The sequence below is a fragment of the Larus michahellis genome, chromosome 8 (assembly GCF_964199755.1).
Source record: "Larus michahellis chromosome 8, bLarMic1.1, whole genome shotgun sequence".
Classification (NCBI taxonomy): domain Eukaryota; kingdom Metazoa; phylum Chordata; class Aves; order Charadriiformes; family Laridae; genus Larus; species Larus michahellis.
Genome location: NC_133903.1, coordinates 24,058,051 through 24,081,222, shown reverse-complemented (window position 1 = coordinate 24,081,222; position 23,172 = coordinate 24,058,051). Strand labels below are relative to the sequence as shown.

At 49.2% G+C, this 23,172-nt stretch overlaps 1 protein-coding gene across 1 annotated transcript in view; it reads right to left on the bottom strand.

Annotated features, from left to right (window-relative positions):
- XPR1 (xenotropic and polytropic retrovirus receptor 1) overlaps window positions 1–12,796 on the bottom strand; it is a 115,631-nt gene extending 102,835 nt beyond the window's left edge. The window contains exons 1-2 of the mRNA XM_074596955.1: window positions 12,485–12,796; window positions 4,892–4,943 (exon numbers count right to left, since the gene is read on the bottom strand). Coding sequence (XP_074453056.1) covers window positions 4,892–4,943; window positions 12,485–12,553 — 121 coding nt within the window. The 5' untranslated portion in view covers window positions 12,554–12,796. The remainder of the gene's footprint in view (window positions 1–4,891; window positions 4,944–12,484) is intronic.
- Between the last annotated feature and the right edge of the window lie 10,376 nt (window positions 12,797–23,172).

Below are 23,172 nucleotides of genomic sequence, written 5' to 3'. Positions count from 1 at the left end.
GAGTGTAACCGCACAGGACACGCAGCCCGTGCTGGCACCCTCAGGACGTCCTTGCACCTCTTGCTTTTCTAATCTAGCGCAAGTAAATCGGTGTCCATACGGATAACAAATACCAGCAGAGGATCTCCATTACCACTAAAGCTTTTTCCCTACAAATCAAGTGTTATTTTAACACTGCCTATTAATTTTGGGTTTGAGTTCTATCTTAAAGCACCCGTACTCCCCACTTCTACACTGTTAGACCATCCCAGCCCCACACAGCCCTTCAGCCAGCAGTGATCCTCACTCAAAAGGTGCCTCTGGAATTCAGGATTGGGGTTAAGCGGAATAAGTAATCTCCATAATAAGAGGATACAACAGAACGCTCTTGTACCATTTGATATTACAACAGTGTTTGTTTACACAAGTATTAAAGGGAGGTTAAATTTCAATATCTGAAAGACAAATATTCTAGGAAATAATATTTAGAGTGGACCCTGTCCATTCAAGCAGATAATCAGAATGAATAATTTACAGCCACACTTTCATCTCCACCGCAGATGAGAAGAGCTGCATCGTAAGGAGCTTGGGGAGATGCCGACACATCTGCTCATCAAGTGGAATAATCGGGAGGACTCCAAGCAACAGTGGTCCAGTAACCTGTTTTACTTAGGTGACAAGTGGGACAGGAAGCAGCGGGAGGAACAAGGATGCAAAAAAAAAAAAAAAAAAATCAACATGCTCACGGTGAGGTCAGTATTTCATGCTTTTGTAATACTGTACATTCTGCCTCAGAGAACACAAGCGCTATGCTGGATTTTCACCTCTAAGTTGTCACAGATTCTTCCTAAAGGTAGCTCAGGGTCAAAGAAGGGTGTCTGCTCACACTGACCTGGCCTTATTGCCGTGCCACGAGGACTCAGAAGCTGAGAATAACATCATGTCAGCACCAGTGCATCCAGATTGCTCCAGTAACAATAAGCAGCACATAACAAACAGCTAACAAAGCAAACACGCATCAAAGAATTCTCCTGAAAGTCAAGCAAGTCCCATCATACAGCTGGGAATCAAGCATCATTTGATACTTTTTCCAGTGATGTGTGAGAGACTGAATTAACAGATTAAACACTGATTTTGTCCAGATGTTGCTCAGGTGGAAGGACGGTGCACATTTCATCAGGGGAAAGCCTTGTAAAAAGATGATAAGCATCTGGAGGAATAATGCTGGCATATAGAAAAACCGTCGTTACAAAGTAGACAGACGGGGAAAAACGTATCTTTGAACAGATTAAAGAAATCTACCGCTAGCAACTGCCAAAGACGACACGCATACAGTCTGGTATAACTCTCATGAAACACAGGGAGCCACAGCACCTTGCTGTAGCGTCAGGGGACAGCTATAAACAATCTCCTCCTATCGTGCAGCCTTGACACGTTTTGCTTATTCACATCCACAGAGTTTCTGGTTAACATTACACTCTGTGTTTATTACCCGAAAATAAGAAAAAGCAGATAGACATAGGTATGATTCAACATAGCACAATGAGAAGGGTCACTACATAGCTAGATAATGAGCATCGTAAAAATTGCACTATGTAGAGCCAAGTTCCTCTTACCAGCAAGACTTTGCCCACTAAAGTAGCACCGGGACCACCAGTTGCAGAGCTTAAGAGTCATTCTGAAGTTAGCTTCGTTTACCCACCTCCCAGCCACAAACAGGAGATTCCTAAATACAAACCCAATGAAAGCTATTAATGACGGATGGTTCACCTACCTTGCCTATTACTTACAATATGCCTTGGTTGGGTAGCCCTTTGTTTGTTTTAAAGAGTTTCCAAAACGCTTCCAGCATACCACTGAGCAACACAAAGCATTTCTGTACGTATACAAATTTTATCAACTGACATAGTAAGCACCCTGCAGCAGAAATCTAAGAAACTCATTCTCAAATCCTGAGTTACACACCCAGCCGAGCAGAGTAAGAACTAGGAATAGTCTCAGCTTTGGTATACAAAACTCCCTTTTCTTCACAGTCCAATGTGTTAACTGAAGATTAGCTTTACAATACACGTAAGGTAAATCAGACCCACCTGTACATGTCTACAGTGTATCTGTGGTCAACTAGATCAATTAGAAAATGGATTTTGGTTAGACCAGTATAAAATGAGATTACATTAGTCTCATAATGGGAAGCTGGGTTTCACTAGTACTCTCCTGTAGTTTCTGCGCTAAGCTGAAAATAACACACAAGTATCCATCGCAAAATCCATATTAAACTGAAAACATGCAGGCCAACAGCCAGCCCCTGACAATAGCTGCTGCCTTCCCCTCAAAGTTCAAGGAATTTGCTCCATCTCCTCTGATAGGGACCAGAGCAGCATTTTGGGCACAGTTTGTATGCAGTCACACTAACCGTGGCTAAGGCTTCTATAAACAAAGACAGAAGGGCTTAAAGGAGAAGGAAGTAAGCAATAGGGATGGCGAAATACCTTGTCTTGATCCATTTCCAGTCCAAGCCTTTCCTAAAGCTGCAGCTCACGGAAAGATACCCGCCTTCCCCCTGTCACCCCTGCACTCTTCTGGGCAAAGGCAGAAGAATCCACTGGCTCAGCCCTGCCCGTACAGACAACTCAGTCACTTCAGCCCAAATAGCCTGGCCCCATCGTGAGCCGCACACGATTTTCAGACAGGAACCCAGAGACTAAAAAAGCATCAACAGTCTCTAAGCAGAGAGAAAAAGAGAGGGAAAGAACACACTGAAAACAAACTGAAAAAAAAAAATCCAACCACCGTGCACATACTCACATTCGCTTAACAAACAAAAGGTGAAGGAATTAACATAGCGGATCTCTACTTAAAAGACAGGTCAGGCAAGACAGAGTTAAATACAAGTGGTTCAAACCAGTTTGGATTACTGCATTCTCTACAGCACAGAGGAAGAGACCCAGTCCCGAAAAAATGAGCGGAACATTGTTATACTTATGAGAAGTGTCTTAAGTCATTACATTCCTTTTGTTGAGGTTTTGAAAGCATCAAAGGAGGCAGAAGCACAAGTTAAAATTCTCTCAGCATTTAAAAGAGCATAAATATAATATTGTACCATTTTCTTCTTCACTTTCTCTTCCTTTGCCAAATATGTTTACACACAAACATCACAGCACATGACAGAACACCACAAGCAATGAAAAAAGGAAAGGAAAATGCTGAATTATAACATTTTGGAGTTTTATGGCTAGCAATGCCAAGTCCACCTTGAAATTCTAGGTATCACAAGCAAAACCCAGTTTAGTCACACTCAAACATTAGATTATGAATTTTATTGGCACAGACACCATTTGCTCCCATTGTCAAAAGTAAACTGATGGATAGAAGAAAGAAAAAACAGTCTTGTAAATGCTCCAGTCTTCCATAAAACTAATGCTGGACTTTCAACAAAATTATTAAGTTGTCTTTCAAAGTTAATAAAGATAGTCAGTTTGGCCTACACAAAACACTTTAGGAATTCTTAGCTAAAAAACCTGGTTTTGTGCCGTTGGGGAGAAGGGTTTCTGGGTGTTTTTTAAGCAATCTCACCACTCAAAAAAATAGAGTGAGGTTTTCCTCTTTTGCCAGTGTATTGCTGGCAAGTTTTCCCCAATTTTCCAAAGACAACCCATGTATTTTAGATGATGCTAGGACCGTAACCTTTAGAAATCTAGTTCTAGGACCTGCACTTTAGAGAAAAGGGTGATTGATTTAACAAAATTAGTTGCTTACTTGACTCAGCCTGCTAAGCGTCAGGTTAAACCTAAAGACTACACCTGTCTGAGCATTGCTTCAGTGAAGTTTTCAGCTTAGATTGCGCCTCTGAAGAGCATAAAGAAGTATTGCCCCACCACACACACACTTAGTCTATTAACTATTGCAGGTTTTTGTTTTAAAATTCTAATCAAAGAGCAGGTACAGTTAAATTCAAAAAAATATTCCACATTATTTTAACTGTGTCATAATTCATTTCCCAATTTTAATCAACACAAAAAGTAGTTAATAAGCTAACATGAATAGCGACTGGCATTATTCATATTAGCCAACTGACTACACTAGAAGCAGCAGTTTCCCTTCTGTTCTATAAATATGTAAGAAAGAAGCCCAGAGCCGCATTCAAAGAGGTTACTGAAATTAACATTGCACTGCAATCAAAGTGAAAATAATAAAGGTAAGGAGGTTAAAAGACAGTTTGAAATCCACATAAAGGGCAAGAAAGTAGGGAGTCAAGCAACAGAAAGGCAAAAACTCTTCAGTACTTCAAAGACAACGAGAGGAAGAAGCAAGATAAAGAAAGTAAAGGGCTCTATTGAGAAATTTTGCACAGATCTTTACTTAATTAAACAAACTATTCAAAATGCAGTGAGCTTAAAACCAAATGCTGTACTAAAATAATCTAGAGAACTCAGTAGCAATAAACACATGCAAACAAGAAAATATACTCATGTCCACATACGAGAGGTAGCATAGCATTCAGGAAGGACACACAACGAAAGGACGAGACTCTTCCAGTTCAAATCACCAGTAACAAACCAGGAACCAGTATCGCTCTAGCACGATTATCTCCCGAAGTGGCTAGCTGTCACACGAAAACAAAGGTCTATTCTCAAGCGATGAAGAAAGTACTTGCACCAGTGAATGCCCTTATAAGCAAGAGGAATCCAGCTGTTGAAGTCCCATACTATACAAAGACATTTGTTGTCCTAATGACAGAGGACAAAGAGTTCTAACAATCAAAAATAGCATGCAGGCTGTGAAAGGCCAGGCATCTGCCCATCAGTATATTAAGTTTACCAATTTAGGAGGACTGAGGACAGAAAAGTAGCAGGACTATGTGTCCAGCACTCAATGCCAAGAAAAACATGATTCTCGGTTACAATTTGCTTACCTTCTATAGAAGGGGCCTGGTCCACAGCTGCATATAGCATCTCTTTCAAAGCCTGAAGGGAGAGGAAAAGAACAAGGAATACAGTTAGTATTAAAAAAATAAACATTGACATTGTTTTGATGTGCCTGTTTGAAAACAAAAGCAATTAAAGCTTTTTTATCCTCCAGACTGACTGACACAGAAAGCTGTGGTACACAATGTCAACATTACCACATGTATTTACGTTAACAAAAGAAACACGAGTTCACATTTACCAACCTCTTTGTCTAAAGCCTATTCCCTTACGAATCTATAAAATTTATTCCAACTGTATCTTTCAACATCTTCCTTTGGAAAAATGTTTCCTGGTTAGTAGGATGTTAAAGGTTTTACGTTAAAAAACAACAAAAAAAAAACCAAAAAAAACGCCAACTGTTGTGTGACACAGAAAGGAGTTTGTCAAGGCAAGTAGTGGAGGAAAAGCAGCCTCAGGGATTTCTTATCACTGTTATAGAGGAGTACAGAACTACATACACATAAAAGCTGAAGACAACATGACGAAGGAGATTAGAGCACCAGAGGTGATGGCCTCCTCTTGAGGCAGAAACTGAAGGACAACAACAACACCAGCCAGAATTATTAACCAGGTCTTCAGGACCTAGAGGCACTGTGAGCTGCCTCCCAGAGACTGCAGGAACAAGCCGCTCACCCACGCTCAGACTGCTGGTGCAAGAGATGAACAGTGCAGACAGCAGGACCAGGAGGCGAGATGATCCTACAGCTAAATACCAAGCACCCCTGGCAGTAACCCCTTCCGTTACCAGAGCCAGGAGGGAGGCACCACATCCAAAACCTCATTGCTTGCAGCTCCTTTTCAGACAGTCATTAAGATGCTGGTATTATTCCAGCCATAGATGAAAGACTTGCTCGCTCGCTCTCACATCACAAGTGCAAGCAAGAATCAAATAAACCGAATGCAGATCAATGGCTGAAGGAAGAGGCTGAACCGTAATTTTGGAACTAGAAGCCACCAGGAAGGTCTCATTCCTACTGCTGAGTGATTTGTTTACACACATCCCCCATCACTTGATAAAGACAGGCATCGTAAAGCACATGCTGAACCTGAGTGTGCTTCCCGTGCAGCTGCTGCAAAACGAGATTTTATTCCCTCACTTTTGAACCCACAGAACTCTAACACACAAAAGTCACCCAGGTGTTTCGATTTCCTGTCTCTTCTGCCTGTTTCCCAACATATTCTATACTTCTATAATCCTACACCTCTGCATTTACCATCTTGTGTGTCGCCATCCCCCAGGTCAAAAGACCACAGCCTAAATAACAAATACTCTAATACCCTCAAGGCAAAAACCAAAAGCTCAGCAGTTGGAAACTCAGCACTGTCGTAGCATGGTGGTTACAATCCTGTTAAGTAAATATAAAGTCTAAAGGACATGTCTGTTTATCACAAGATATCCTAGGTGGCAGGCTACACCGGCAGCTCAGACATCTCTCAAAGGCTGGATTCCCGAGTCCACAGAGGTCTCGACAAAGGTCACTTGCATAATTGTTTTCCCAAGCGAGCCACTGCTGAATGATCCTCATTCCAGTGGCACGGCTCTCCTTTACCCTCAGTGCTTTTTTTTAAATTCCTCCCAAACACTGGCCACTTCAGTCCTTTTCCCTCCATGACTCACTGGTCAGCAGGGCATGATCTACCTCCATGCTTCAAGTGGTCAAAAAGCTTCATGCTTTTTCATCCCGGTCGTCATCCTCGCCTACCTGTAACTTTTTCCATGAACCACAACCACACAGCATAGGATAAACAAACCTGAAGAGACAGCAAGTTTAAACTCACTGTCGTATAAATTCCATCCCTTAGCCCACCTAGAGGTAAACCTGCAATGTACTTCCTATCTCCGGTTTTATCAGTCATTCTAAAAAACAAATTAAAAAGGACCACAACACTGACAGCCCTGCGCTAAACAATCTTGAAAGCTGAAGGCGTCAGTCGTCCCGCAGACCTCTCCCCCTGCAGACTGACATATTACAATCTGGCAGCTGCAGGGCAGCAGATTTTGTTACTGCTTACCTGACCTATATAAGTAAACCAATAACCTGAAAGTGAAAGGCTTAGTGCTCCTTCAGACCTAAAGTATTTAGTCGTCTGGATTACAGAATTTTAGAAATTATTGTTTCCAGGAGTTATCTATCACTGTCAGCTTCAAATGTTTAAGAATTACTCTTTCTGCCCTCAAACTAGACAAAAAGGGTTACTTCCTTACTCTCAATTGTGCTAGTGATACACCTTGCACCTCCAGTAAACTTGTATAAATGTGTATCAGAGAACACAAAAAAAAAAGGGCAGAACGAAAACACACTTAAAAATGCACCTGTCAAACCTTGACAGTGAACAAACTCAAGGACAAAAACCTTAAAACACTCGAACAAAACTGTTGTTTTAAACAAGTAGCTTTCAAACTGCTTACGCTCTTCTAAGCTCATCCGCTAACACCCAGAAGGACAAATAGTGAAATAGCACAACAGATTTGTGTCAGGAGGTGGCAAGCCTGGGTGTGAACTGCCTATCATAAAGCAGGGTTTGAAGAGCAGAATTGGCCACCACCCAACGACTGAAGGCCTGTTTCTGGAAGAGAGACTCGGAAGGCAAGCAGGCTACCTCAGCTATCGGTTTCATTTTCCCCACCTACTTCCTGATGGAGGTTGTGTCTCCGAGAAACAATTTCTAAAACTTAGCAACCTGTTTCTCTTCTCCAAAGGCAAAACTGCTTAAAACCTGGAGTGTCCTGTAAAAGGAAGGGAAGTCACCTGCCTGTACCTTTTACCCATCTCTCCCATGAAGTTTATACCTGTAATAACTGTTCTCATCCTCCTTCTTCCTCAGATGCTGCAATTTCAAAGGTATTAAGCACTTTTTCTTTAAAAATACCAGCAGACTTCTGCATCCAGATAAAGAAATTGAGGTGTGATTAACTGAAACAAAAGTGCCATCTGGCAACCGTAAAACTCCACTGAGTTTCCATCAGCCGGACGTGCAGACATACACTTAGGTTTAGAAGTCCGAGCAATGGTCTCCTCTTTCTCCTACAAGCACTCCAGAGATAGACACCAGAGTAGAGGAAATGTGCAGCTTGATGTGGGGGATAAAGAGAAGACTAGCAACCCTACAATTTCACTGCATCAAAAAAATGCACGTTAAATGCAGTGAGGCATGCTCTTAGCGGAAAAAAAAAAAAAACCATCAGCTGAAATTCTTCTAAGAGTTACTTCAATTTGTTCAGTACTATGTCAAAAAGAGAATTCCATTGTCTGACACAAAAAGATAGGATTTTCTTTGTTTTCGTATTTTATCTTTACACCAAAGGAACTGACGAGTAAATGAATGGTCCAAAACTTAAGGTTATAAGCCAAGAAGCGCACTGAAGCAATGCATGCTGCAGCGATCATTTAACTAGCTAGGAAAAGGCTACTAACTTTAGAGAAGATATGCTGCCAGATATAAAATAAGGTCAGCAAACCTTTTCATTCCCACTGCCCAGGTCAGGGCACATCCACAGGGTCCCTGCCCAGTTGCACAGCGAGAACCACTGCAGATGCAGGAGCCAAGCGCCCAGGTAGGTGTGGGGGGCAGCCAGCACCCCACAGACTTGGCATGCATCCCTAAAACCGCTGCTCCCCTCTGCTGTGGTCTTTGCACAGAGAAGGCTGCAGGTACAAAAACCTGAAGCCTTACTTTTAGGAAGTTTTTGGAGGACAGACATTGAAATCAGGATAACAGTCGTAACTTTGGCATATTTAGCACTTAACATAATTAACAAGCATTTCCACAAATTAAGCGTTTGTCAATACACTGTTTAAACTCAATCACATCCAGGAAGCAGCCTGATAATGACACTCAGGTTCAAAAAATGCCCCTTTACATTGGGATTATGTATTACATTATTGTCACCGGTCCTCACATAAAGCCCTCCTGATCATTTGCACTGACTTCGGTTTCAAGAACCATCAGTTGGGAATGGAGTTCACGTAGTAAATGTGATATATAAAAATTTGCATGCTTTCATGCAATCTTTAGAATGGAAATTTGGAATGGAAATTCAAATCAAGTCAATCAAGGTTTGTGTAAAGCTCCGTGTTAATGTTGACTCAGTCATGGCAAATGTCTTTGCGAAAAGCTGAATGAAACAGAACAGCATATGTCATCATTTTTCTTCTTTTCTACAAGCCAAGTGCTCTTTCTCAAAAAGCAGACGTACAGTAATGGTCACCGCAGAGCTTTTTCTGAAAGACAATAAGAATCTAAGCCATAGCTATCAAAGTATATCTTCTTTTTGCCTATTTAAAGAAAATTAATGGATTTTTCTCTCTCTAAAGCTCTTCCACTGACCGAGTATCTGCCCTAAGCCCAGGCAACTTCCACACTTCCTACAAGCACTGTTATAATACTTAAACAGATCATTGCTGGAGGGAAAGTTCACATTAATAAAGATCACACTAAAGAAAGAACTTTGAGGACTGTAAATTGTTAAAGACCATCTGAAAGCAAAACTACATTTTTAGGTATACAAAACACAACAGTCTCGTCCTTCTTCGTGACGTTATCAGCAACAGATTAGACCCTCCCCCTAATTTGACTGGCAATTTATGCGAGGCAAAGCCACACTCATTGCATATCCCATCAAATCAGAGACACGTCATCTGGAGAGGATCTCACCAAGTTACCTGGGTCTTACCACACTTCGGGGCTGTCTGACTGCACGAGTCACACGCTCTCCAGTGGAAATAACTACAAACATCAGAGTAGAAAAAAAATAAGATGACTACATGTAAGCTTTATGATACAGTATGACTTAAAGAAAGCCATTTCTATACTACCTTCTAGCCCTTTCATCGGCATCTTGAACTTGACGTGGGAAGACCCTGGAAACAGGAATAATCTTTTGGGAGTTAAAAACCTACACAAGATCCCTCACCCTGAAACAGTGCTTGATTACGGCTTTAGTTAAGGAGGAAAAGATACGAAATGTCAGATGAAGAAACATTGTAATGCTATTAAATACATAGTAAACGTTTTAAAAAAAATTAAAACGCGTGCTGCAAGCAATATTGCACACAAGTAACACAAGCAGCGTTTGGCCTTACATCTGCTAATCAACAACTCGGAAATTTTTCTAGACACAGGAGGGCATTTTTGCCTCAAGTATAATCAACAAGTAAACCAAGGTAGCGCTGGCCTTTTAATGCATCGCACCCACACGACCACCAGTTACTGAATAATAAATGCCAGACTATTCCATTACTGTAATATGCATGAGCAGGAGGCTGACTCACATTCAGCCAGCTGCAACAAGGGAAACAAAGAGTTTTGAAACTTATTTCTAAAAAGGAGGGTGGAGTTTTTACTTTAATTCATTCTACGTGAAGCTATCTAGCCAAGAAGGAGAGTACTTGAAGTCTAGAAAGAATAACAACTTGAAGGAAGTTTTTACTGAAATCTGCCTTTATTTTAAATTGGGATGGGGGAAGGGAGAATGACATAATAATACTGCCCTAGTTAAAACATCTGAAAATTAACCTCCTATAATGAAAAGAGTGGCCGATAAGCAGCAGAGTTCTTCACACATTAATCAAGGTGTCATAGTTCACTGGGTCTCTTTTACCCTCCCTCTGCATCTGTCTGGCCAGCGGGCAGCCAAATCTTTTGCCCTTCTCTTTCTGCCTTGCCTTCCCCTTCAACCCACCTCCAAACCTTCTCTTAGGAAGATATTCAAGTTTTTCTGTTTCCAGGAACAGAAAACAACTCTGAGAACTCTTGCACGGATAACCCATCGGAGACATGATGCAGAACTAAGCTGGTAATTTATTTCATCAAGACAATGGATTTCCACCTTCTCAAAGACTGATACATTAGTTGGTCATCTACTTCTCCATATAATTCAATCACAATTTTGTTCTAGAGTCAAATCTGACTGCCATTTTTATTTAAACATCCATTCCTTTACAGTCAGGTAAAGGAAAACAAAGGAACAGTCAAAAGGGCAGATATAAACTTTTCAAGTTCAACATTATAACAAAGCAAACTAAGATAAATGTGATTTTCCTTGCAAATGCAGATAGATTAATAGGGATACTAGAAATGGATTGCTATTATAATCCTAGAGAGAAAATACAGGCCTTCAAGTGATAACAAATGTTGTATGGTTTTGACTGACTCAATCAGTCAAGAAGTTTTGCTGGTCACGGCTCTCCTATAAGCAGCTTTCCGTTGTCTAGGTTTTAATTATTACTTGCGGAAGAGACCAATATCACTAACAACAACCACTTTTACTGCTAACGCTGAAATAGGAAACAGTTGTACTACAAATAACCACCTTGAGCTTCCTCTTGTTAAAATGAAATTAAGCACCCCTATGAGAAACCTGAAACTAAAGCAATCAGTGTGACCTTTAGAAAGCTGGCATAATAAAAACGGAAAAGCTGTATTCTGCAAATAATTCATGATTAATGCAGCAGAACTTTGTGTAAACAGTGTTCATAAACGTCCCACTTCAAGCGCTTCACCTGAAATCAAGTATGAAATAGCGAGATGCAAAGCCTCACTGGCCTTATTTAAAAAAAAAAAAAAAAAAAAAAAGAAAGAAGAAAAAACAAGGCAACCGATGCCAGGTTTAGTGCCCTGTTTTGAGTCACTCGGGTAAGCCGTTAGCACTACCGAGCCAGAGCGCGGCCCTTCGCAGGGCACGGCTTGCAGGGAGGGAAGGCTCGGTGGGTGCTGCCCGGCCAGCTCGCACCCGCCCCCGGCTCGCCCTTGGGAGCCGCAGCCCGAGAAGCCGCCTCTCAAAGTCACCCCCCCCTCCGCCTCCCGCGCAGGGAGAACCGCCGGCGGTGCTGAAAAACGCCCGTTACCGACCGGCAGCGGGGCTGCGGCGGGGGCTGCGGCCGGGCTGCGGCGGGGAGCCGGGCATCGCGCAGCCCGGGCTGCGGTGCCGGCTATGGCGGGCTACGGGACCGCAAACACACCGGAGCGGCGAGCACTCCCGGCCCTCCGCGTGCCGCCTCCTACATGTCACACACAGACACCGGTTTTCTCCAGAAATCGCCCAGAAGACTTTATTTCTTTTTAATTTTTTTTTTTAAATATCTTGTTTACCTCCCTCCAGGCCTCTGACCTTTGTCCCGCACCAAAAGGTTACGGGCGATAATTAATGAATTAATCGGCTGCCCAGCGCTTTTCCTCCGAGCGGTCCCAAGCTGTTGGGGACGGCGAGAGCCGTATCCCGCCCCCCGCCGCCACGCCGCTGGCTCCCGCAGCCTCCTCCCGCCCCGGAGACAAACCAGCGGGAAGCCGCCGGTCGGCAGCCACCGCCGCCGGGCAGGGGAGCCGCCTCGCACCCCCCCTGCACGGCCAGCGGACGGTAGGCGCCGGAGGACACCCGGGTGGCGCTTCCCGGGCACCGACCAACCCGCGGAGACACGGGGGAGCGGGGGCCGGTTTCACTCACACACACACACACCTCCCGCCCCGAGCCGAGCTCCGGCGCCGCTCGCCGCCGAACGGCACGGGGGGAGCGGGCCGAGACGGCGGCGCGGCCCTACCTCATACTGGATGTACTGCTTCCGCCACTCGGGGGTGATGTGCGCCGCGAGGTGCTCGGCGAACTTCATCCTGCCGCCGACCGGGCCGGGGCCGCGCTCGCTCTGCCGCCCGCGGAACCGCCTCAGCGGCGCCTGGCTGCGAAGGGGCCGGGGCCGCCGCCGGTAGTGGGGGGCGGGGGGGGGCCGCCGCCACACATGGGCCCCCGCCCGCCCGCCCCGCCACTCCTCAGCCCGCCTCGGGCCTCCTCAGCGCCGCCCCGCCGCCGCCGCAGCCGCCGCCTCCTCCGCCGCCGCCGCCATCTTCCCCGTCCCGCCGCCGCCTCCCAGCCGTCAGCCGGCCCGACAGCCAACCGGCCGCCGGCAAGGCGCCGTCGCCACGGCAACCGCCGCCGCCGCCCACTGCCGCGCGGGGCGGGGCGGGGCCCGGCCGAGGGGGCGGGGCTTGGGAGGGAGGCCCCGCCCCCGCCCGCCCGGCCGGGCATGGGGGGGCGGTGGCGCCGGTGCGCCCCCAGCGGGGGACGCCCCGCTTCGCTTTGCTCTTTCTGCTCAGTTTTAGGGGCGGTTTGGACCCAAACGTGGCACCGTCGCCCCTGGGGATCTTCAGCCCGGCCCCGCCGCGAGCGGTGGCAGCTCCGGGACAGCCCCGGTTGGAATCCTGAGCCCGTTGGGGATGGCTGGGGTGGGAATGGGGATGGGATGGAATGGGGATGGGGATTGGGATGGAATGGGGTGGAATGGGAATGAGAATAGGGATGGGAATGGGATGGAATAGGAATGAAGATGAGATGGGATAGGATGGGATGGGAATGGGGATGGGAATGGGGTTGGTTGGAATGTAGATGAGGACTGGGATGGAATGGGGATGGGAATGAGATGGGAATGGGAATGGGATGAAATGGGGATGGGGACTGGGATGGGATGGAATGGGAATGGGGATGGGGATGGGATAGGATGGGATGGGGTGGAATGGGGATGGGAATGAGATGGGGTTAGGAATGAGATGGGGATGGGGATTGGGATGGGGTGGAATGGGGGTGGGGATGGGAATGGGGATAGGATGGGATCATAATGGGATGGAGCTGGGAATGAGGATGGGTATTGGAGAGGATGCGGATTGGGACGGGATGGGGGAATGGGATGGGAATGGGATGGAATGGGGATGGGAATGGGGACTGGATATGATGGGATGGGGATAGGAATGGGAATGGTATGGGGATGGAATGGGAATGGGAATGGGGTGGGATGGGGATGGAAACAGGAATGGGATGGGATGGGAATGGGAATGGGATGGGATGGGGATGGAAACAGGAATGGGATGGGATGGGAATGGGGATGGCATGGGGATAAGTGCGGCAGGGAGAGCGGTGTGCGTGGTGGGGAAGAGGCGAAGGGATGAGGAGGTACCAGCCAGGGAAAAACGAGAGAGTGAGGATGGAGATGGAGGGGAAGAGCAGGAGAAGACACAAGACAGATGAGTAAGAATTGAGGGAGGAGGGAAATCAGGCTGACAGGCCACAAATAGCCGGGGGGGAGGAAAAGAAAGAAAAGACAGTGCAAAGGAAAAGGAGGAGGGGAAGAGAAAGGGGAAAAAAAAAGGGGGGGGGGAGGAATTCTCCAAAAGTTGCACAATCACAAAAGCCTTTGCCCTTCCACTATCAGGCTTACCGGCAAGGCACCGTGCACACTGCAGGGAAACCCAGGGCAGCTCTAAGAGCAAGCCCACCCACGCAGGGCACCGCTGCCCTGAAATAACAGACACCTCCAGGAGCTGGAGGGTTCGGTACCTGCTGCGCCACAGCAGGAGAGACCAAAATGGAGCCGTTTGGAGCGGGGCTGCAGCCCTCGGTTGTCCTCAGGTATCCCAATGGCCCTAATCTTACCCCTCCCCAGTTCCCAGATTTGGGGAATTTGCTGCGTTTGGGATTAATTTTGGTTTTCCTTCAAGCCTCCCAGCCTCCAGCACAACTTCAGCTGATAGCTTTCAGCTCTTTCCCATCCCCACAGCAAGACCAATCCCATCCCGGCTGCCAGCCCTTCAGCACGGCAGCGTTCCCCCCACACCACCACAGGCAGCTGCCCGGAGCATCACTCCTACTGACATCCGCAGGAGCAGAGCTCGTTTGCTGTGGTGATTTATTGGGGTCCTGTCATAGGCCTGGGGACCTCTGATTTGCGAGCGTTTTTCCCCGCGCTGAGATTTACCCAGCAGCGACAGCGGCGCAGGCAGCAGCAGCGATGCTCACTGATACGATCTCTTAATTATGTTTGCAGAAAAACCTTTAATGAATAGAGCTTTAGTGCCCTTCGTCTGAAACTTCACGCTCAGCAACCTGCCCGGCACTGACCTCGGTGCGAGCCAACCGCTATGTCACAGCTTGACTTACATTTAGCACGTCGCCAGCTTTTTAATGCATTGCCTTTGCAGGCTTCCACCAGATAAAATCGCACGGGGGCCGAGCCCGCTCCCGCCATGATCAATGGGCACCGACTTCAGTGGGGGCAGACGTGAGGTGGGTCCGTGCAGCTTTGACCCTTTGAATACCATCGGGCTTCCAGAGATAACGCGGAGGCGTGGGGGGAGGAGAATGGATTAAGAAATAAATATTCCCTTTAGTATTTGCCGGGTGCATCGCGTGAAATGTGTACCCTGATGTATAATCATAGAATATCTTCTGAGACGACGGCTTGCAAATTCAGCAACTGAAAATAACTCGTGATCCCCCTTCCCTTTGTACCTCAGGGAGTTTTTTTACCCACAAGTAAATTCTATTTATTTATTTAATACAGATAAATGCTACTTATTGGTGTTAAACAGAAGATAGCAGGGGAGGCAGAGCAGAGGCTGGACGACTTCTTATTCACCATTGCCATGTTCTCTAGCAACAGCTCCGGTTAAATATCTGATTGGCAAAACCCCGACTCCCGTTATCAGATGCGCTTTGGGACCGCGCTTGGCATCGTGACAGTGTTTCACTGTTCTGCTGGGACTCGGGGCTTTCCGACTCCTCAAAATGTTTCAAAACTCTCCGCTCTGCACATCCAGGGGCTGGGGGAGGAAGGAAGAGAGGGCAGGAGAAGCCTTAAATGAAAGAGGAAGGGCCACCGCTGCCTGCCTCCGCCGCCTTCTGCCCGCGGCCGGGCTGGAGGGCAGGCAGGGGGAATGCAGGCAACGCTTCCCAGCCGAGGAAGGATGCCCCATCCCAGCCGATCCCGGTCCCTGCGCCTCGGATCTGGATCCCGGTCCCCATGCCTCATTTGCACCAGGCCACCACATTCCCCTCGTCTCTCGCCCTTTTCCAGGAAAGAGTTTGCACTGTGGTTTTCCCCCATGCTGTTGTAGCTAGGAAAAAATAAAAGCAGCAACATTATTTGCATTTTTAAACTGAGCAAGGAGAAGTCGGGAGTGGGCTTTCCGCCAGTGCAGTCTGGCACTTGCTTTGTTGAGAGCGTATAGAATGATTTATAAATAGCATGGTAAGCTTTTTTTAAAGAAATATAATTATTCTTTTAAAAATCCTGCATTGCTGGGGAGAAGGAGTCTTCAAAAGAGTCTTTAGAAAAAGAGACTCTCAGAGGGAAAATTTGCTTTAATGGCATTCATAAAATCACGAAGAGGAGGGTTTTCCGTAGCAGGAGACAATGCGGGACACCCACAGACAACCATTTCTACATCTCTCTTTCCACCTCCTCCCCAGGCAGCTGAATTTTAAGATGCCTGGATATTTAGGGGCTCGGTTTGTCAGGGGAGGGGATGCTTTAGCAGCACAACCCTCCCTGGCCCCACGAGCAGAGCAGGATGTGCTGAGCCTGCACCTCTGCGTGGGTTAACATCAGGGGGAGCTGGGGTGATAAATTCATCTCCTCTCCATCGAAACCAGAAGAAATAATGCCTGAGCCTGGGGGACTGGTGACGGCGGCGTGCCCCCAAGCCTGTTGTGGCAAAGCTGCTCTCTGCCGCCGGCCAGAGCCGCTCTGCAGAGGCATCAGGGACATTGGCGGGGGAATGGCTGCTCTCTGCATCCTCCGCTGCCCTGCCCTGCCCGGGCAGCGCTTCCTGCTCCAGAGGGACGAGCAGGGGCTTCGCTGCCACTGCTTGGAAAGAAAGGAGGGGGGAATAAATAAAAAGGCAAGTAAAAACAGGTCAGGGGTGATCTTGGCGTGGAACAGCAAGGGGATTTAGTAAATCACACCAGAAGATGCTGCCCTGCCTGCCAGGATCAATAAATACAGCAGCAGCCCTGGGCTTCGGACATCCTTGGCATCCGCCGGCCAGCCCCAACACTCATATTATCTGCTTCATCGATACCGGTCTTGAGAAACACAGTCGATATATTGGATTTCCCAGAGACAGTGGTGCAAAATGCACAAATGCTCCGGCAGCCTGCGCTGGAGGTATTGATTTTTCATATATTCTCCCTTCCCGCTGGGTACTGGTGGAGGATGAGGGTGTGATTATGAGCATCGGGAGGCAGAGGGGGGGGCTCAGTCCCCAGGGCAGAGGCAGTGCGCAGGGTCAGACCGGGAGCAGCGCAGACCAATCCACTGGGAATTGTTAGGACACTTACACACCCAGGCAAACTGCCCGCAGCAGGTTAAGCCAAGAAGAGCAGTGGCTTCCAGGCAATAATAATGCACTGGATGAGCCTAATTCCAGTGGCAGGGATGTCGGTGCTGATCCAGGCTCTTCCAAGCTCTATCCCAGCAGCCATAACCTCCTGTGGCTCTTCTGAGCTGGGTAAGATGATGCTTTCATCCCCGATTCAGCAGGGGCCAGGATGAGACATGCCAGGACGGGATGTACCACCCTCCGCCTTGGCTGCAGGTGGGTCACTTTACCCGCCGGCTGAATTTGATCCACTGGGACTTGAGCCCATCACAGAGGTGGATTTAGGACTCCAGATCACCAAGAGCCAGCCCCAGCGATGGGGCTGCCCCGTCCCCAACCACCAGCTCATGGGCATGGGGGTCTGTGGGCAGTGACTGTGCCCTGCCAGGCTGGTGTGTCACCTCCCCTGTGCTCTCTGGGGCAGGATTTGGCCCGTACATTGCTCAGCCGGTGTAAATGTGCCCGACATTAAAAATCCCAAGGTTGGACAGCAACATACCCCTGGCTGCAAGCCTGCGTGTAGAGGCACGATTGCTGCCGAAAAGCGTAAAGACGCAGAAAAAAGGAGCGAAAAGCCAAAGTGGCAGCAGCTCCCCTTCGCCGGGAATCTGCCCTGGGGGGAGAGTGGGGCTGCCTCCGCTCATCGCCTGACACCCCCGAGCAGGCTGACCTTTCCCGGGCTGACTCACAACCGACGTATGCTCCTTGCTGCTCACATGCGTCCCCTCGGCTGCGCTTGAGATCGCAGGGGCGTTCTGCTCGGAAACTCAGCCAGAGAGTAAGGAAAAACCCATCTGCCCTGACGGTTTAGGTCAAGATGCCCCCCTGCCAGGTTGTTTCCCAGCCCCACTCCTGCGATATGAGGTGTGCAGCGTCCCCCCACCGCCACAGAGGGCCGAGCCCCGGGGAGCTGTGCTGGTGGTGGCCGGGCTGGGGACTCGCTGCGCCTTCTTACAACCGGCAGCAGATGGGGGGTTTCACGCCCTTTGCTGGCGTGGAAGTGATTGTTCCTGGATCATTTCCAATACGTATATATACGTGTCTCGTTCAATTGATGCACGCTTGCTTTGTGCGAGAAGACAGCAGCTGACCGGTGGTTAAGAAAACTGAACACCCCGAAAAGGTCTAAAATTAGAGAAGAAATAAGAGCTGCTTCCTCCGAGCCCTGGTGCTGCCTGGGCTGCTTCCAGGAGAGCTCCGGGAAGAACCTCTGCCCTCCCGGCTCTGTCCCCGGGACTGCCCCACTGCTAAATCCCCCTCCTCGATGCTTGCAGCAGGGCAGGGCACAGTATTTGTCCCTCTTTAGCACCTTTCCATGTCCATGGCATTGCCCTGCTGTGCCCTGGGGCAGGATGAACCCTTATCCCTTTGGAATATTCTCCAGGGCACAGGGACTGGTAAAGTGCCAGGTGGCCTTGGGACTGTCCCCATCCTGTTTACCCCCACCTCGGTTGCTTTGTTAAACACATTCTCACCTCCCCCCCACCATCCTGGCTGCTGGCCCCTTCCCGGGGGGATATACCACGTGAGGGGGGCGAAGGAAGGGGGGCAGCACCCCACCAAACACTGGGAAGGGAGGTGACCTGGGACAAGAAAGCGCCAACACCACCATCATGCCGGAGTCGCGGCAGGAAACACAAGATATCGGGGCACCTCAGCGCATCGATGCTGCAGGCACCAAGCTGCCACAAGCACAATAAAGCGGCGGGGTGGCACTGGCAGCGGCACCGTGCCCCTTGCACAGGTGACCAGCTCCCTCCTTCCCACTGCCCTGGGGCAGGAGCCCACGCCGAGCGGCTCCCTTCCTTCCTCTGCGCCAAAGCCAGCTGGATCCAGGGGTGTGGGGGTAGCTCTGGGGAAACCACCCTTTTCTGTGCCACCCCCGTGGTCGATGGGCTGAGGATGGACGAATGCCAGGGTTGTGCCTTGGTGCCGGTACGAAGATGCTTGATATTTGGGGAGCGGTCCCCGCTGGGAAAGGAGAGTAGACCGTACCCCTGTGTGACACCAAGTGTTTGGTGTAACCGCATGCCAGAGGACATGTCACTGCGATTCTCTGCACTAAAACTTAACCGGCATGTCTATAACGGCAACAAAAAGCAAAGTGCAGCCGTGGTTGAGGTGTGTGGTAATAGCTATGGCAGAAATCTCCAAAGCTGGCTGGACTTTCTGGGAATTTTTGGAAATCCTGTCATAGCTTTGTGGTTTTTCTTTCACAACCTCTGAACCTTATCAAAGTACACAAAAGGCCACAGGCTTCCTATTTGCAAGGGCCGTGTTAGGAAAACAGCAGCCACCCTTGCCAAACCTGGCTTGAGCCTGCTGCTTGGGATCCAACATCACTGCCGAGCCCTGCTTCGTTCCCATCCTTAGGGTGGATGACTCCTGATGATGCCCCCAGTGCACTGCAGGGACAGACCTTGTCCACAGTGAGTCCATTTGGTGATCTCCTGGGACAGCGCTGTGGCTAAGCTGTTTCTCCACATGGAGGTTCTTCAGCCTGGAAGGAATTGTGGGTCTCCAGGTCACACAGAATCACAGAATCGCAGAATGGTTCGGGTTGGAAGGGACCTTAAAGACCACCCAGTTCCAACCCCCTGCCCTGGGCAGGGACACCTCCCACCAGACCAGGCTGCTCAAAGCCCCATCCAGCCTGGCCTTGAACACCTCCAGGGATGGGGCCGCCACAGCTTCTCCGGGCAACCTGTTCCAGTGCCTCACCACCCTCACAGGAAAGAATTTCTTCCTGATATCCAATCTAAGTCTCCCCTCCTTCAGTTTAAAACTATTACCCCTCATCCTATCATTACACTCCCTGATCCAGAGTCCCTCCCCATTCTTCCTGTAGCCCCCTTTAGGGACTGGAAGGGGCTCTAAGGTCTCCTCGGAGCCTTCTCTCCTCCAGGCTGAACACCCCCAACTCTCTCAGCCTGTCCTCACAGCAGAGGCTCTCCAGAAGGTCATTCCCTTATGCATCAGGGCTGAGTGGGAACTGTCCATAGGTGCCATAACACACAGCTCCGGGTCCTGCAACCTCGGGACAGATACCAAATTGGAAACCCATTTAAAACAAGTGGGGACACATCCCAAAAGTCCTTGTGCCACCGGGGCAGAGAGCGAGAGGTGGCACATCAGCTGGGTTGCCAGCCCAGCTGTGGGCTGGGAAGCAGCTGGGCTGAGCTCGTGATGAGGACTCCACATCTGTTCGCAGCCAGCTGCTCGGAAAAAAACGGCTCTGGTCTCCACCAGCAGCCACAGCTTTGTCCTTGCTGTAGAAATTAGTCCCAGTGCTGCAAACCACACGTATGCAGAAACCACCCAGCATCTCTCAGTGCCTCTGATTGATGCCAGCAGATTTGGCAAGGGTCGCCTCTACAGCCTGGGACCCCCGTCTCCTGCAGTTCCTCTCCAGCTCCAGACGTCGTCGTGATTTTATCATACATCCGGCGGGAATTAGGCTAAAACCCTTCCCTTGCACACAGGGATCACCAAACGCGCAGGGGCTCTGGTACCCGGGCTCATCCCCAGCAGGGTGATGTGGAGGGGACGCAGGGTGTCCCCTTCCCCCAAACCACCCCAGCCTGCCCACTCAGGACATGCTGACCTGCAACTCGAGCCCTCCCCGCCGTATTTTACAGCCAAAACAAGCCATAAATCTCCTTCCCCAGAGCTGGAAGGTGCAATTGCTTTTCTGCGGTGCAGGTTTTTCCTTGCACGAATTGTAGCATCACGTGAGGGAAATCTGTAAGTAAAAGTCAGGCCGGAGCCATTTATAACGGCAGCTCCGTGATTGTTACTGCTGACAGCTGCAATTACAGGCACTCCCTTCGATCGCTCCTCGCTGGGGGAGAAACGAGCCAGGGCCAGAGCAGGGAAGGGGTTGGGAAAGGCTTTTCTGGAGCCGTGTCCCCTCTCTGGTGGACGTTGTCACCCACAGACAGTGCTCAGGGAGGGGTTTGGGGGAGGGATGTAGGATGGGGAGTAACCCCCAGTGAGGAGGGTTTGGGGAGGGATGCAGGATGCTCGCCAGTAAGGAGAGCTCATGGAACACGTCAGCTGGTGCTCCCCTCCGTGGGGACGACACCAGCTTGTGTTCGCCTCTGTGGGCAGGACGGGGGGATTGCCCCAGGGCTGCGCAGGGACAGACAGCAGGACCGAGCGCTCGCCAGGAAGAAATGCTGCTGGTGGCCCCAGGTAAGCCCAAGGTGGGCTGCAGGTGAGGGCAGCATCGCAGGCGGGTCACTGCCGGGCACTTCTTGCCAACACCACAGTCTAGATCTCCTGTCTGGGAGACGTTCGGTGCGTCCCAGGCAGGTAGGCACCAGGGTACCACCAGTCACGGCAGCCGGGGAGCTGCCAGGGGATTTGGGAGCCGGGTACCAGAGGGGTGCAGAGGACCTTGCCTGGGGGAGATAGATGGAGAGTAAAATGAGGGACATCGGTGGCCTTGCAGTGACAGGGCAGTGACAAACAGAGCCGTTACTCGCTGTCTGGTGCCACGCGGCGATGTGAGACGAGGGGGAGCTGGTAAGAGGCAGGGGAGCGTGGAGGCAGCAGCCCTGCAGCAGCCGAACCTCAGCCGGGCTTTCCTGCCTCTTCTCTACACAGTTTCAGGGGAACTGAAACGTCCAAAAGTGAGCTAAATGTCACAATTATCTTAGGTGAAAAAAAAAAACAACCAAACAAACATGTAAGATGTGACTTTTTATTTTGCTGGTTTTGATCAATAACACCTAGAATTTTTTTTCAAAACTAAGGGCTCTGCTCCGTTTTTTTCTCGTGCGTGAAAAGAGGTGGGAAAGGGGATGGACGGAGCGGGAGGCTGAGTAAAGCGAAACAAAAATGAAGCTTTTTGTGTTTGTTTCACACCAAGCAAAACACTCTAGGTCAAACCAAGCTGAAATTTCTCCTTACAGTTTTCACTTGAATTTAGGAAAGGAAATAACAGTACAAAATTTCATCCGGTTGTCCCAAACTGGAAAGACTTAGTGGTAAGACACCTCCCTCCATGGAAAGATCCACTGTTTGCACAGCTCCGGCTCCAACCTTTGAACCGCTGGCCAGCCTTGGTTTTGCAACCACATTATTGCTGATATCAGCCCAGCCCGCTGCCCTTGCTGCCCGGCAGGGCTTCAGGCATGCTTGGGGAGCGGCGCTTGACACCTGGCAGAGGAGTTTTTCCATGAAGGTTTAAGAGGTTTAATGATATGCCGGGGAGAGGGGAGATTTATGTACCTTCGAGGGGGATTATGCATTCCTTTTCCATCAGGGCTACTGATTTGTATTCACCACGGCGCAGGAATTTATGGAAGGAGGCAATCGATGTTTTATTGATATCTAAAAAACCTATATGATGGATGTGCTAATTACCCGCTTTTCTCACAGATCCCCTTTATTGTAAACAAACAAATGGCCCTGGTACTATAATGAATGCAGGTAAAATGTACCACAGAGCTGAACTCCACAGAGGCGATGCACAGGAGGGAGAATTGCTTATGCCGGGGCAGAGACCTCAGTCCTTTAGCTTCTTCCCCGGCCAGTATTGAATTTTGGTTTCCTGTTGCCTGTGATTCCATTTCCATTTCATGGAAATCACCTCGCTTGTCGGGGACAGGGCGGGTGTGGCTCTCGCAGCCACGCAAAGGGCTCCTGCCTGCTACGGCACCTATCAGCTCCCAAAAATGTTGAGCAGGGTGTGCATTTGCTCTGTCTTGCCAACAGAGGACACATGCACGAGGTGAAAAATGAGCAGGTTTTTTTCCCTCTCTCTGCTAAAGCGGTGAGCGTGTGGAGCAGAGGGGGTGGCGGTGGGTGGTCGTCTCCCCTCCTCCCTCTCCCACTGCAGGGGCGAAGGGAAGCTGGGTGCTGTGACACGTGCTGTGACACTTACTGTGTGCGGCGAGACATGGAAAAAAATCCGTATTCCAGATGGAAATCATAGCTCAAGGCAAGCATGTGCCACCCCGTGCAAGCCTGGTGAGCCAGGCGCTTCTCCAGCCCAAGCCCCATGCGGACTGTTCTCCTGCAGGTCCGGGCAGGGAAGGATGACAGCTCTGCTCAATGCAGGGAGGCAGTTGTGCTC